At 43.2% G+C, this 16628-nt stretch overlaps 1 protein-coding gene across 4 annotated transcripts in view; it reads right to left on the bottom strand.

Moving 5' to 3' along the window:
* Positions 1–16628, bottom strand: part of LOC308315311 (forkhead box protein J3-like) — a 72589-nt gene that overhangs the window by 7228 nt on the left and 48733 nt on the right. For all 4 annotated transcript variants that reach the window (XM_080763239.1, XM_080763236.1, XM_080763238.1 and 1 more), the window contains 4 exons: positions 13075–13224; positions 6780–6999; positions 3481–3774; positions 26–115 (listed from right to left, as the gene is read on the bottom strand). In XM_080763239.1, coding sequence (XP_080619365.1) covers positions 26–115; positions 3481–3774; positions 6780–6999; positions 13075–13224 — 754 coding nt within the window. The remainder of the gene's footprint in view (positions 1–25; positions 116–3480; positions 3775–6779; positions 7000–13074; positions 13225–16628) is intronic.

The following is a 16628-nucleotide window of genomic DNA, read 5'->3' as shown; positions in this document are numbered from 1 at the left end:
CATGTGTGCAGGTGACATGTATTACCTTGGAACGGAGAGAGGTCCACATCGGCCCAATTGTAGCTGGTGGCAATGCGGCAGCTCTCCTTCAGCCAGTCAAGGTTGGGGTACCAGTCTGATGACATACACAACACACACACACACACACACACACACACACACACACACACACACACACACCAAATTCGATATGAAACGGTTTGGTAAGACTAAAGGGTCACAATGATGAAAGGGAAAAAGCATTGTGATCATTTCAGACGAGCCTTCCCTTCTGAACGGTGCTCTAAAGGGTGGGAATGGAGCAAAACACATTAGAGCAGTTATGATCGTAAAGAACAACACTGACAAACAATGGCTCCAGGCGCAGTTCCCCGTTCGAACACAGGGTGGCACATCATCCACACAAGAAAATGCCAGTCACTCACAGCTTCTGTGACTGGAGAGAATGAGAGGAGAGAGACTGTCCCTGCGCCCATGGTCCCAAAGTGGGGTCCCCAGCTAAATGATAGTTAGGAACCAAATGGACCCTTATGGGTCTGTAACTCTGAGAGTGTACTAATGGAACCATATCTATTTGTTTCCATTTGTACACTCTCAGAGTTAAATCAACTTTGATTTTACAATATACATTGTGGTCCCAGAGGTAGAAATGGGGGACCGTAGCCTAATTCAGGTCAAACTGGGGGTCCTTGAAATGAAAATGGTTGAAAATCATTGCTAGAACCGTGAAAATCTTCTCTTATGGGTCCTTGGCATAGATTTTCAAATGGGGGTCTGTGGACTAATGAGTGTCAATGTGGGGGTCCATGACATGAAAAGGTTTGGGAACCACTGAACTAAACAATCATGTTTGAGGTTGTGGATCAACCACTTGAGGGATTGCTTCCATTCATCCTCAGATACCAACCCAGCAAAAACAATTGTGTGTAATTTACACACATTACGGTGTAACATTCCTTTCCACTACATGGACAGAGAATATAGAGCAGTGCTACTCTTTGTGACATTGCCCAAAAAAATACATTATTTTAGGCCGTGTGTAGAATGAGCCTCTGTTTTCAGAATTGAGTGCACACTAAAGCATTGAATATATTAAATAAAACAAATAATTCATAACTTATATAGCTGTAAATATTGCTGTAAAAATAATAAATAAAAATGTTACTTTTCAGGAAATGGACAAAGGAACCTGTGTTCCAATGGAATGTACTTATTATATAGGCACAAGCTTGTTAATACGTTTCATTAGTGAAATATGTATAATACCCACAGACAAAGTTAACCACTTTCAGTGTGCTGTCCCTATTTTGTGCATGCTATAGGCAAACAGCAACAAAGCAGATCTACTGTACATGTACTGTATACGCACACGTGAGCTTGTAGATTGCCTATTTCCACTACTGTCTGTCATACGACAAAGCAGGGCATTCATTTATGAAAGATGGGATACTGTACAAAGGCTCCTGCTCGACAGCGATGGTAATATGAAGACAGTGGCTCTGTGTGTGCAGAGGTCAAGGGTCATCAATATGTCCGTGGCATAAGACTTGGTCCTGTTTGTGGCACTTTCTTTTTTTTCTTTTCTTTTGGTGCTAACTTCATAGCTATATTCGTCTTACACAAACATTAAATTCCCATTGACAATGAATGGACAATTTACATCATATTAGACGAGCAAATGGGCTATTTTTGTCCTACACAAAGTTGCCATTGACAATGAATGGATGATTTACGATGATAAGAGCACCCCTCACTTCACACGGGTGTGAATCATTAACGATGATAAGAGCACCTGTGAATCATAATACCCAATTCCTGAATGTCAAGTATCCAGGTTTTCTTCAGAATATGATTTACTAAAACACAACAGTACTAATGGTTCTCAAATGTTATATTTGCAAGGACCCCCTTAACTCTGACAGTGTACAAAAGGAACAGACCTGTTATTGTCATTCAGGGGTAGCTCTTTGTGTGTTTCTTTCTTTTCCTTTTTGTCCACTTACTCTGTATGTGCGTGGCAAAAATGGAATTTTGACAAAAAATGTCCACCACAAGCCAGCATGGCGATGACCCCTGGCAGAGATGAACCCATTTGTTTGCAACAATGTCAGACGTGGCCTTGGGAATAGGAGAAATATGCTGGTACACGGTCAAATGCGGCGTGCTAATTTAACTTTGAGTGGACCCTTGTAACAGTGGTTCTCAAAAATGTTCATGTCAAGGAGCCCCGACTTGACATGTATTTTGCTGTGGACCTCAATTTGAAAAGATTTTCTGCCAGGGAAGATTTGTCAGCATTTTGTCAAGTGTCTTTTGAAAATAGCAGAACATTTAAATAAATTGGCCTTTAATGGCTCCAATTTCGTCTCCGACTGTACCTATAATTTTCCTATAATCAGCAAAAGTGAGTGCCTTCCTTGTGTGTTGTGTCCATTGTGTTTACAGCAACACAACACTCTTCCATGGGCTATAGACCGTAAGGCTATGAAGCAATATAGCACTAGCGGGCAACGGATAAGGGATCTATTAAAGGCAATGGCACGTGGACTGGTGATTGGTTAAATTTGGTTTAATTATTGTAACGCCCAAACCACACCTATGCATAATATAACAGTTTTTGAGAAGCACTGATTTAGGGAACTGAATGTGAGGATTCTGTGTCACTAGTGCTGGAGCAGCTGTACAGTGGGCCCCAGGTTACATAAGCATACCAAAAATAATATTTACAATTTTATGATTTTGTTTAGATTTTGTGCTGTACAGTATTTAACAGTGTCAACGTGGGGTCTGGGGACCTCAAGGGGTCCTTAACGAGGAACAGTTGAAACCCTATTTTATACATTGGTTAAAAAATTGCTGACGGTGAAATTCGAAATTCTGTACAACTTAAAAGCAAAACCCTGGAGAATCCAATTCCCTGGTATGCCTGGTATATACCGGTATGCCTGGTATATACCGGTATGCCTGGTATATAACGGTATGTGGATTATACCAGTGTCAGTCTACCTTATGCGGATTATGCGGTTGGCATGCACTGACATTGTGCGCCTTAATCCCATGTACAACGCACTGACTTTCATCTTTTTTGTGTTTCTCTAGTATCTTAACTAACATCCATAAGTATATCTATATATGTACACCTATGCTCACGCACCTTGCCAAACAAATCTTACGAATGTCTTAGCTAAGGTTATTTAGCTGGGTAGTGATGTTTTAATAAAGCGTTTGGAGGAAGTGTGCAAGCTAATTTGTATGTACTGTATGGACAACTGTTCAAGATATTAAGTAACCATATCTCTTCCTCCCTTTCGTTTAGTTTTTGGAAATAACGTCACGATGAGAACTGCGCACAAAAACTAATTTCACCCACTTTATTTTAAACGTCTGTAAGCCTGTGACAATAAAGCCGATTCTATAACACACCTTTTTTTCTGACGGTACGGTATACTACTATACTTGTGTTGAAATGCTGAATCTCACCGGTGCTGGAGCAGCCCTGTCCACTGTGACCCTGGTGGGAGAGCTGTGGGTGCTGCTGGGCGTGGCTGGAGAGCTGTGGGTGCTGCTGGGTGTGGCCGGAGAGCTGTGGGTGCTGCTGGGTGTGGCCGGAGAGCTGTGGGTGCTGGCTGTGGGCCTGGTGAGGGGACAGGTGGTGTCCGTGGCTGTGTGGGTGGTGGTGGTGGGCACCGCCACCCCCTGCACTGCCAGGGGACTGCTGGTAGGAGCAGACTGAGCGCGTCTGCTGGCTGGAGTCACTGGGCATTCCCATCAACCCTGCACATTATTACAAAGACACAACTGTGTCACTGTCAGGTGGTTGTTGTTAATCACAAGCTCTTGTTAACCCATTAAGAAAATACATATATTTAAAGATTTGCACACATTTTCACAATTATTCAAAGACTAGAGCGGTCAAAGACTAGACCCGTTGGAGCCTCTACAGCGGTACTTGGAACGATGTAAGTTGGAAATGCATGCCCCACCCAGATATTATGTCCGTGTCCCTTTTAAGCCCATATATGGAGTTCTTTGTTAGGCATGCCCAAATACATATGGAGTCTATGCTGATGTCAGAATGATGTCAGAACAGGCCAGCTCCATATATGGACCCTGGGCAGGGGCCCTGTACAGACCCCGGGCAGAGGCCTTTTTGGGGCGGTTCTGGACCACCGTGGGTCCGACCGACTCGACACCGGGCACTGCACTCCCTGTGGGGGTGTGTCGAATTTGAGTCGGTGGGGCGAACGGTTCCAGAGTTACGTGGATTACAGACGTACAGATGTACAGAGACTTGGTGCATATAGTTAGATAGCGGATCTACAAGCGCTATGAGGTTGTATATCTGCTATTATTGAAAAGCCAACCAATAGAGCACCAAAGTCTGACGTCAATATCGCTAGAGGGGGCTATTTCCACTGGTTCGTGATTTTTATTATTTGTATTATAATCCCCATATGGGGATCTAAGAACTGTGTTTATCCCGGCGGGATATCATATATTGATAATGTTACTGCTGCCAAATTAGTTACATATTCTCTAGAAACAGACTGTATCAAATATGAGTGACTGTCATAAACGATACAGAAACACATCCCTGACAATATTGCAGAGACAGTTTGTTTATTTTTGGACCACAAGTCTCATACGAGACCATTTTAAGATGACCCAATGTTATTCTCCATAGAGAAATTACCCCAAACCAGGGGATGAGCGAGTGACGTCAAGACTTTGTAGTTTGTGCTATACTGTATATAGCTAAAAACTAAAATGACACAGATGCTTTCTTGGTTTTAATGGGTTCATACTTTTGTTTGGTTCAGTATTCATCAAAACCCACAGACATGCAACACTCTTGTATGCCGGGGGAACACGGCAAAGAAATATCAGCCTCGCCCGGGGTTAAATGAATATATTATGTTAAAAAGTGCAATATGTTCAGCATTTTAAATGCCTTAGCGTCCTATAATGCATATGCAATCTAAATACTGAATATATAGCACTTACATTTTTTGTAATATTATTTTGATGTGTCAGCGCGCACTTCAACACTTCACTTGGAACAAAAATGGAGGACTATCATGGGAGTTGCGGTCTTTTGAGTCGGACACCGAGGGAGAATACAACAGCTCTATTCTTCAGGGAGGCGATTCTTTCCCTAACGAACTTCCTGCATGCGGACCTCTTTGCTCGAGCAGAAGCCTTCAACTGAAGCCCCTGCAAGCCCTTAATTACATATGGTTTAGCCTACTTTTGTTACAAAGTCCCCCCTGGTGGAATCAGACTGTATGATTGTGGATGTAATGAACAGGACCTGGGAGGCTCCTGGAGAAAACATTGCAACACCACCTGAGTCAGACCGTCCCAGTCTAGTGTGTGGTCTTTTCGACAGTGCTACTGTGGTCGACCTTGGTAGAAGATGAGCTCCACTGTTTGCGTGACTCACAGTGACTCAATGTTCCGAATACAATGACTGCCAACAACGTTCCCTGGCCAGGCAAGTCTGCACAGTGAAGTCACGCACCCTATAGGCTGTCGACCTACCATGCCTTTCAAGCATACACCCAAATCCATTTGCTTTTGTTGGTTCGAAGAGCGTAGCTCTACATAAATGCATCGTAGGCTGATAAACCATCGGTCAAACGAACATTCACATTATCATGTGTGTTCTGCAAACCAAGTCAGTGTTGATTTCGTCGACTAAAACTATGACGACTACCTCACTTCACTGGCGAAAACTTAATAAAAACTAAGCTACGATGACTAAAACTAAGACCAAATATATGCACAATTTAGTTAACAAATAAAAACTAGACTAAAATGCAGGTGTCACTCTCCGACAATAGCTGATCTACAAGCTCACAGCGTGGAAGAACCAATCAGCGCCTGCGCTGTGATTGACACTGATCGCACTTTTTGTGTTTTTTGCAAAAAGCCCACTTAGCGCTTTTTGGAACCAGACCGGTCTGCAAAAGACTGACCATTCTTACCATTCATTGTATCATTGAGCAGAAATGTGACCCTGTCAAGAGATAGATGGGACGGGCAGCGGGTTGTGGCAAGACCAACAGAGCGCATCCATTTCAAAACGTAGAAGAAATACATACTGTGTGTGTGTGTGTGTGTGTGTGTGTGTGTGTGTGTGACTGTGTGCAAGAGAAGGGGGCTGGGGGCTCGTGGGGGTGGCAGGTCCAAGCGGGAGGCGGAGGCCCAGTGACCTGACGGAAATCTTCAGCAAGCAATTAACGAGACGCTTCACAAATGTTAGCACCAATCTAATTAGCTGCTATCAAAGCTACAGAACCCCCATAACACTTTGTTCCGCTTGGCCGCCAACGCGCGCGTGTTTTCTTACTTTCCTTTGCTTCCACCAAAGTCTACTTCCTCCTAATTGCCTTTACTCATTTGACTGAGCAAGCCGTAAACTGAAGATATGTGGAACAATAGATTGTTTGTTTATTACAATACAATAGTTAGGCGGATTGGTGTGTGCGTGCATGCGTGCATCTGTGTGTGTGTGCGTGTGCTGGGTGTTCAAATGCTTTTACTGCTACTATCAAAACAATGTTACATTTTGTGTACAGTGATTGCGATAGGGCAGTGTCTTACGCTTGACAGTTAATTATGTGCATGCAGGAAAGCCTGACGGGGCACTTTGAGAGGCTTACATATACAGTAGCCCCTCCCCCCCCCCCCCCCCCATACTAACATGTCAATGTGTAGATTGGACAGGCGCATGCACGCACACGCACACACGCCGAACGCTAAGACATATACTGTACCTTGCTGTGAAAAGTACTGCTCAAAGACACACTTGTAGAGGCTGCGGAAGGAGGCGCTGAGATCCTCAAAGTCGGAGAAACAGAGCTGCTTCTCCCTGGCCTCCGGCACGGGCAGACCCCCGTACTGGGGCTGAGGGGGGGGAGGGGGAGGCGGGGGAGCTGCGGGAGCGGGCTGCTGGAGACTCAGCGACTGAGAGGAGGGCTCCGAGTGACCGCTCACCTGGAGGAGAGGAGAGACGGGGTGGGGAGAGTAGGAGAGGAGGGGAAGAGAGGAGAGGAGACACAGGTCAGACAGACAGAAACTGAGAAGAGATGAAAGAGAGAGATGAGAGCAATGATCAGTTCCACAGATGAAGAAGTGGTACTGTAGTACCAACCATTAACACAATACACAGTTAACAAAGTCTCACTTTGTGCAGCAGTCAAGCTTCCCAATCAGATATCACTGCAGTTCTCTTCACCTATACGAACCGTCCATCTAACAGCATGAAGACGTTCTTCCCTGCAATCTCTACACCTCCGAAATTGTGAGCCGACTCACAATTAATGACACATCCAACCCCAGCCCACCCACCCCTCTCACCCATCTTCCTCCACCCGTCCGTCCGTCCTCCATCGTTGTGGCAGTGGCCTTTATGTCTAACTACCTCACCAGAGAGAAAGGATGCCTCGGAAAAATCTCTGCCACCGGTAATCACCCTCAGACAGGAGGGGTTTCACCTGCACCAGCTAACGAACCGGAACTAACACCTTCCACCTCCACTGCCCCCATACATAATGTCTGGATTCTGGAATGACAGGGCCTGAGGTGTCTGACTGTGTGTGTGTGTGTGTGTGTGTGTGTGTGTGTGTGTGTGTGTGTGTGTGTGTGTGTGTGTGTGTGGTGGAGGGGGTGGGGTGTGGGTGTGCAGTAGGAAGACAAGACAAACAGGGGAGAGAAGATGGCCTCCAGAAATGAGAGGTTAACGAGATGAGATTGTTCTGACCTTTGGTAATGCAGGTGGGAGGTGAACAGAGGGAAAAAGTGATTGATGGTAGAAAGGTGAACAGCTGCCTTGACGGGGGAAAAAATAATGTCAAATGTGTGTGGGGGGGTTTTCATTGTTTGTCTAATTTTGGAGCAAATGGCTGCGTATAAAGATAAGACCCGAATGTTACATTTTATTCTATTGGGTTTATTAGCACAGGGAAGAAATACAAGCACAGTGACAAACATCAAGCATTACAGTGTTTGCCATTTATGCGTTTTTCTCAAAGTAAATTTGCATTATACTGTATGCAAAACGACACTGCATTTTATACCAAATATGAATTTGTTTTTTCAGAAACCTGCATCCTACCAAAGGGGCACGGTTCCGAATGAATGGAAACTACAGCCTTTCTCATCCTGGAAAGTTGAAAATGATGAGGTTTTTTTAATTACCAAACATGCCTACTAATGATTATGTCATTATAGTAGGCAGGTTTCTGAAGTGTCCACAGCCCACCTCTGAGATGCAGAATGACTCGATAGAAATGGTTGATAGAAAGGCTCTGTGCTGTGCACTGTGCTGCAAATTGTGAGCTTTTCAAGTAATTTCATGACATGACGAAGATGTATTGACATCGGAACACTGTCGCTCTGTTTGCCTGCACCCTTATTGTCCGAGACTGCAGTGCTCCAGTGCCTTCCAGGATATACCAGTCCTGTTCCTGAGATGGACCGCACCAGCCTAAACTTGGCTTGAAGCACGGTGGAAACCCGTTGTGGATTATAATGTTTTGATTGACACTGAGGTGTTAAAAACGTGTCTAATATATAGCTTGAATCTTGTCACTAAAAAAGGATGCAAACATTTTCCTGGGAGAAACTAGCTCTGGTGATATTGGAACTTGAGGATTAGTTAACCTGTCTCCAGTAGCAAATAAAATGTGTGAATTGTTACTGTGCTTTTAGATGATCTCAGAGAAAAAAAACATTACCGAGCACATTTCAAGTTCATACTATAAATACCAGTAAGACGCCCTGAGGGTGAGTAGCGACCTCGCCCCAAAAAGGCGAGGTCGCTTGCACGCATCCGCCTGGGTGACGGCAGACTGCTGGGCGGGCGCTGGCGCTTTGGCATGGGGGATCAAATCAACATATATGGAGTGTGTCTTGAGTGTAGAGGGTTTGATGAGGTCAGATCAACATATGGAATGTCAGAACATGAAGGACGGGTGGGGAGGGAGGGTTAGATGAGGTCAGTGTCGTGATCATCATATGGAGATGGTCATATATGGTGGCGTGACGTGTCACGAGGCATGATGTTATTAGGCGTGATCATATATGGAGGCGTGATGTCACAAGGTGTGACCATATATGGAGGTGTGATGTCACGAGGTGTGACCATGGAGGTGTGTGGTGACTAACTAACTAACTAACTGGCAGACGGGAGATGCAGGTTTTCATAAGTAAATGCGTTTACATTACATTACATTTTCTGAAATAAATGTAGAGGTTCGATGTATGCCATTTTTGCTCTGCTTTCTGTTTCTCCATGGTGTCTTTTGCCTATTAGCAATACATGGGCGGTGCAGTGGTAAAGTACTCTTTGGGGCTGGGGCAGCACCTGCAAGGAGCATTGGGCGGGAGGATTAGAACGGAGGCTAGGTCCTCCCAGTGGGGCTCCTCACTGGCAAGTGAGCCAGAAGGATACGCCAGCAATGACAACACACAGTAGTGTACGGGGAGAAATCAATTGGCCTAACGACTAAATCGGGGAGGGAAATAACGGGTACAAATAATTGGCTACCAGGGGGGGTGGGAGAATGAAGAAAGGAGCAAAGATATCAATTACATTGGAGATTAACTGAAAGTATACAACAGATAGTCAACATAATTTAAAAATGTGTCAGATTCAGATTGGAAAAAAAGAGTTCTGGTATCTTTAAATGCACTGAATCTCTGCGTCCATGTGTGAGTGAATCTGTCCTTTGCGTGTCTTGAGAGCAGCCTTAACATTTGGGATGTTAACTCTTGGTAATAACTAGTCCTAAGCTTGTTATTGTTCTTTCACATACAGACAAATAAAACATGTCAAGTATGTGTACATGTATATGAAATCAGTGAATCACCCATAATGAAACAAGTCAAATTCAGTGCATTTCTGTGAAATCCTCAAGGAAATAGTGGAGTAGAGTATTTTGGTGGCCTATATATGACTCTTTTATCAAATACACAGAGAGAATCTCATTTCCATTTTACATGACACATATGAGGATGAGGACTCTCAAAATGCTTTTGAAATTAAACATACAGTATACCCCAAAATGGCGCACGCACACACACACACACACACACACACACACACACACACACACACACACACACACACACACACACACACACACACACACACACACACACACACACACACAAAACTCAACCTCAAACTCCTGAAATAGAATGGAAATCATTTTCCATTTCCAACCATTGAAACTACCGTAACCATTTTCCAAAGCATACCCTGCTTGCCTATGTTTGATTTGCGAGGAAGCCATAGGATTCATTTCATTTCATTCCGATAAACTTGCCAACAAGCAAAATATTGTGAGATTTGAAATATAGTGTGGATTTGTCAAAGCGGTTGTGATTTATCATTGAGTTTTGATGCATTTTAAGGTCCCTGGAGTCCCTGGAGAAAAGCTTACATTTTCTATTAAATTTCAAGTCAAGATTTTAGCTAAATAGCTAAATAAAGCCATTAATGGGAAAAGTTGTCTATATTTATGTACAATATGGCTGAAGCTGTGTGTATTAATAGACAATGTTATGCATTGCTGTTGGGGTCCTTTAACCACTGTTTATAAAAAAAGAATCACGTCTGGAACATTAATACCCCAAATGGCAAGCATGAGATCCATGAAAAACTGGATTTGGTATAATTAATGATCACTGCCCCAAATATCTCTAGCATACACCAAATCAATTAGCACTGTCATCAAAGGAACTGGGTTGTGCTCATTTAAAGAACAAAGCACTAGTATTCCTGGAGTCAACTGTGGTTTTGGGATCAAGGAATACTGCTCCAATTATATTTTCGAATGCTTGATGATTTCCAGGCATATAGTTTGCTATTTCCTTTGAGTATTTTGTCAGGATGGAATAGCTGTAACCCCACCAGTGAGTTGTGCCAATCTAATCTATCTCTTCAAAACTGAAATTTATTGTCATCATTTCATCACACAAAAAACCCACACATAACTTGAAATGACTTGATTCAAATCGCCAAAGGAGCTTGTTTTGACATGGATACGAAATCATCCAAGCAGCCAATATCATATCTGGCCAAATATGTCAGTGTACAATGGCCTGCCAAGTCTGGGGTCTACTATAGTCTGCCAAGACCGTAGGCACTGTAGGGAACTGTAGGGAACATGGGCCAGCCAGCCAGCCTTGATGTAAATTAACTCACCCTGGTTATATCTCTGAGTGTGCGTTTTGAGTTCTTGGATAGATTCTTAGTTTTTGAGGGGTGCTAGCCCCTCCTATATTCAGCTATAGTGTGGATTTTTGAATGGAGATTTTACGTCATATGTGGACGACCAAATTGGTGATAAGAGTGCCCCTTACTTCACATGGGTGTGATTTTTAAAGGGGCGCTAGCCCCTCCTATATACAGCTTTTGTCACCACACATCTCAATATTTGCCATCGACAGTGAAAGGACAAATTTCCACCAAATATGACGTAAATTTGTGGCAACACAAACATTAAATGCCATTGACAATGAAGGGAAAAACACAAGGGAAAATTTACGTCATATGTAGACGAGCAAATCGGCGAACCAATAACTTATACAGCTTTGGTCCACACACGTCTCAATATTTCGACAATGAAAGTAGAAATTAGGTCATATATGCCTCAAATATGACATAAATTTGCGGCAACACAAACATTAAATGCCATTGACAATGAAGGGAAAATGTACGTCATATGTAGACGAGCAAATTGGCTAACCAATCACATAAATTCAGTTGTTCATGAGGTGATGTATGATGATGTATAATGATAAGAGCGCCCCTCTCTTCATCGGTAGAGCTTTGCATAACGTTTGTGCCGACATACATGGGCCCAAAAATGCCAGAGCCGTCATAACTATAATTCTACAGTGTTATAAGCAGAATATAATGCAATATAGAAATGAGCTTCAGAAAGTGTTACCAAACATTACTAACCAATAACAGTGTCTTCCTCAAACAATGCAAACCTTTGACAGCTTGTTTTAAAGATATGTTTTGTGGCTTTCGCCTTTTTTTAATAGAGGGACAGGGTGACAGTAGGCTGACAGGAAATGGGGAGAGTGACATGCAGTAAAGGCCGTCGGGATTCGGTAGTCGAACCCGCGGCACACTGCCAGACTGGATTACCAGCCAAGGTACATTTAAACGACCATGGCTGTTTGGCGTGTGTATGGCACTGACCATGACTCGTGGCATGCTTGACAGTACTGTCAAGTGTGCTGGCAGCCATTTTCCTAAGCATACCGTTTTCTTTCATTTTGGAGGAAGCCATTGGATTCAGTCCATTTCAGTATGGCATGGAAGTCAACTTTGAAAAGTCTAGCTGAAAATAGCCCCTGGAGAAAACATTAATTTTTACAAGCTCAATTCAAACATTCATGTCCAATTATGTTTGTTCAACATTGACTCAATTATTCAGGTAAGTTCAGAAACATTTGAATAACTTTGGACATTATGTAAACAAAGATAAGCCTATGGTTTAAGCTGTCTAAATATTTTGCCATTAATGGGAAAACTGTCTATGTTTATTTAGGTACCATACATACAGTATGGCCGAAGCTGTGCATGGACAATGCCATGTATTGATGCTGGCATGGTCCTTTAACTACTTAAAACATTAAGACCTGACATGCTAAATCAGTAGTTCTCACACTTTCAAGCTCGCGGCTGTGAGCTTGTAGATCTGCTATATTTGAATAGCCAACGCAAAAAACCAAAAATGACACAGATGCTTTCCCGGTTTTAATGGGGTTAAGCCCTACCCTATTCAAGGCTCTATACTTGGTCTGTCTCTTTTTTCCCAGTCTACACCAAATCTCTTTGGCAGAGAATAGGCAATCTACAGTACATGCTACCAACCAATGTGTCGCAAACTCGCAACTGTGTTGCTGAACTTGCGTTGCGCTGGTCTACACCATGTATTTCCAAAGAATGTTCACCCCAAAATAGGCATAATAGGCAAAATAGGCAAAAATTCACATAGTAAAACAATGATTAGAAACTGTGTTTATAGGGTGCTATAAGGGTCTTACTGGCGTGTAGCTGTGTACGTTGGTGCCCGTGCTGACAGCAGAGTTGAGGTTGAGGGAGGCCAGGCTCTGGTCTGACAGGCTGTTACTGAGGCTTCCTCCCATACTGCCTGGACTCTCACTGCCCTCGGCCTCCGGGTTGTACAGCGCTACCTGCAGTTCACACGCACGCACACACACACACACACACACACACACACACACACACACACACACACACACACACACTTTACTAACTTTACTCTTTTTACTTTTATTCATGTTCACATATTGCAAGTATTCTTGAACATAGATAGTAGTATATTAGATGCAGATAATGTTGGATATTATAATCCAGAGCATAGATCAAATTAGTGTCCACCGCACGCACACGCACACGCACACACACACACACACACACACACACACACACACACACACACACACACACACACACACACACACAACACATAAATACAGTGGTTTCGAAAGTTACTCGTTCTCTTGCATAATGAGCTCCAGCCTGCAACTCCAATTTTGGGATTTTGCTCCATATTTTCTCTAGTACAAAAGAAAATGCATTCTGTGTTGAAGATGTTTATTTATTCGTTTATTTAAGTCTTGCTAGTGGCAGGGTTCTAAGGACAGTGGGTTGTTCGGTCACCACTGTTGACCTCTTTGGTACCAAACAACATATCTCAAAAACTACTGATTGGACTGCCATGAAATTGTATGTGCCCCTTCGTGATCAAGATGATTGCCCCCGGCCCCTACTGATTTTGGTAAGCCTGTGGCTTTTCCTCTAGCGACACCATTAGGCTAAAGTAACAACTTGCACACATTTTACTCACAAACAACACAGTTAAAAAAAATGGATTTCGCTGTGCACCTTCCTATAAGATTGACACTACTGCCAAAATAAATTGCAAACATATTATCCCAAAATCGAATGGCTAATATATATACCATAATGCTAAGCACGCTAAGATATGCTTAGTTAGACACACCCAACTGATTTAGGTGTAAAGGAGCAGATTCTGTCCCAGATTCCTTCCCATGATGACAAAATGTTGAGATCGACACGTCATTAACTGGATGAGTTCCCAGTATACCCCAAGAACATTTCTAGGACCCGAGGAACTTTACAGTCTATTCCCAACCCAACCCACCGTGTCATTTAAAAAAAAATGCACAGCGGTTAAACTGAAAATCTCTCTCTAGATAAATATTTTAAATTCCTAAAGGCTGAGGCATTGCTGCTGGTTCAGCCATTTAGAGCATTTAACCATGGAGGCAAAGTGCCTCCATGGTTCGAATCCAGTTCATGACCCGAGCTGAATGTAATTCCCGGTCTCTCTCCAGTGTATTCTCTTAAAAACTCTCATAAAAAAAACATAAAATTGAAATACAATAAAATAAAAAGTCATTATTTAGATACAAGACTCTGGTCTTGCTGACACAGGTTAGATCAGAGAGCTTCAACAGGCACTGCCCTGAGGTTAAGCTGCTTCATTTATCTCCAGGTGTGTTTTACTGTCAGTACAAGCTAAGTAGAAAACCAACATGGCCTCTGGGCTACGTGTAATTGTATGGAGAAATGTGAAACAGCAGCCATCGCAGAAACAGAGGTAAGGGGACGCTGGGGCGCAGCGATGTGTACTATATACTGTAGGAACACTCGCTAGAGAGCAAAGAAATGTTTCTGGCAGATGGAATTCGTAAAATAAAAAATAAAACTGAAGGCATTGATTACACGAGAGTTGAATAAATGTGCTGACAAACAGGGGGTTTGTATTGATAAGGTGTGGGAGGCCACGAGTGGAGAGCTGGATAAGTGAGCAGTAAAATAAGTGGTCAGTGTGTTGGGTCTGTTACTCCACGTCTAGCCTGGGGTCCACCTATGCTTTATATGTCATATAGGCAGCTCCCGGCAGGATCCGCCGGGAGAATCTAGACACAGCTGCGCGACATGAGACTAATTAATTAGAGCGACAGATAAGAGAGAGAGAGGAGTGTGTGTGTGTACGTGTGTGCGTCAATTTAACAAAGGTGCGTGATCGACGTTTGCGCTACTGTATGCCAAATTGAAGTGGACTCGGTCAGAGACTTTTTTTTCCTCCCTGGAAATAAAAACGTCTGGGTTTCCGAGGCTACTCCACGTCCAGTCCCAGGGTTATGTGAGCTGCCCGCTGTGGCACAAATCTGCTCTTTGGTTTGTGCGTGCGTGCATGTATTTATGCATGTGTGTTCCAGATCAGACAGGCATCAGAGGTCATGGAGGCCACTTGATCTCTGACCCCTCGTACAAACAGTCACGCCCAGCTCAGAATGTGTGTGTGTCTGAATGAGGCCCTAGCTGAGTAGCTGTCAACATAAGGTAGTTGGCTGATGGCTGAAATGAGCTCTCTCTCTCTCGCTCTCTGTGTGTGTGTGTGTGTGTGTGTGTGTGTGTGTGTGTGTGTGTGTGTGTGTGTGTGTCCGTGCGTGTGCGTGCGTGCAGTACACACTGTGTACATGACAACTGCATGAAAAACACAGATTGCTTTAACAGCGTCTCTTGGTTACAGTTGAAACTAGCATGGATCCCGTCCAGGCAGTATTACTCATAGCCCTGAGCACAGGGCGTCCTATATCATTATGCTATGTCTCGTCTAATCTCCACGCAATAAAAAAGTAGTGCATGAAGAAGCCTTTCCTGTTCCAAACTGGAGTGTACACAGCCAGCCCCCCCCCCCACACACACACTGTTTGGTAGGGGAGGAGAAAACCAAACAACTAAACAACAACTACAAAACTGTATTTAATTGAAATCTTATTAGATTTAGAATGAATTACTGACCAATAAAATAATGATCCACCACATAAAAGAGTCCAGCGAAAAATATTAAGAAGCCTCTATATTATTGGTTAATGAACTGCAGTTCATTAATGTAGCCATAAAACAGGCCTTTTCTTCTTCTTCCTCCCCATTTTATGACAGAGTTCCATGGATTCTTTTGGTTTTCATCTAGCATGTAAAACAATGATAGATACAGTATAGCCCATTGGACAAGACTTATTAACAAATGAAACAAATTAAATGAATACAAGAAATATTATATTATATTATATATTATATTATAATATATAAAAGGTACAAGAGCATTACACATGCCATGCACACGCATGTGCACACTCACACACAACCTACAATAAGCATGACATTCTGAGGCAAAAATGCTTACTGTCCCAGAAATATCAAAAGTTAAAATAGGAGGCAGGGCGTTCCCAGGCACCTCAGCTGTGGAACCTTCTCCCGGCTTCGGTCCGTGGGACTGACACTGCACATTTAAGACTAGATTAAAAAGCCTTTCTCTATGACAAAGCCTATAGCTAGACTTGTCTTCAGTACTCGGTCACCCGACAAAGTAAAAAGGTTGAGAACTGAGTAAGGGGACTCCTCCACCCAACCCCTCACTTTTGTTGTGTTGTTTGTGTGGGTTTGTTTCCCAGTAGTGCTTGTAATTAACACTGTATAGGCTCCAGTAAGGTTTGCCACTAACTCAACATCCGGAGTCTCTTTTGTCTTCCACTGACCG

This window comes from Protomyctophum bolini, assembly GCF_963924005.1.
Source record: "Protomyctophum bolini genome assembly, chromosome: 5".
Taxonomy (NCBI): domain Eukaryota; kingdom Metazoa; phylum Chordata; class Actinopteri; order Myctophiformes; family Myctophidae; genus Protomyctophum; species Protomyctophum bolini.
The sequence above is the reverse complement of the archived record's forward strand: the minus strand, read 5'-3'. Positions and strand labels throughout refer to the sequence as shown.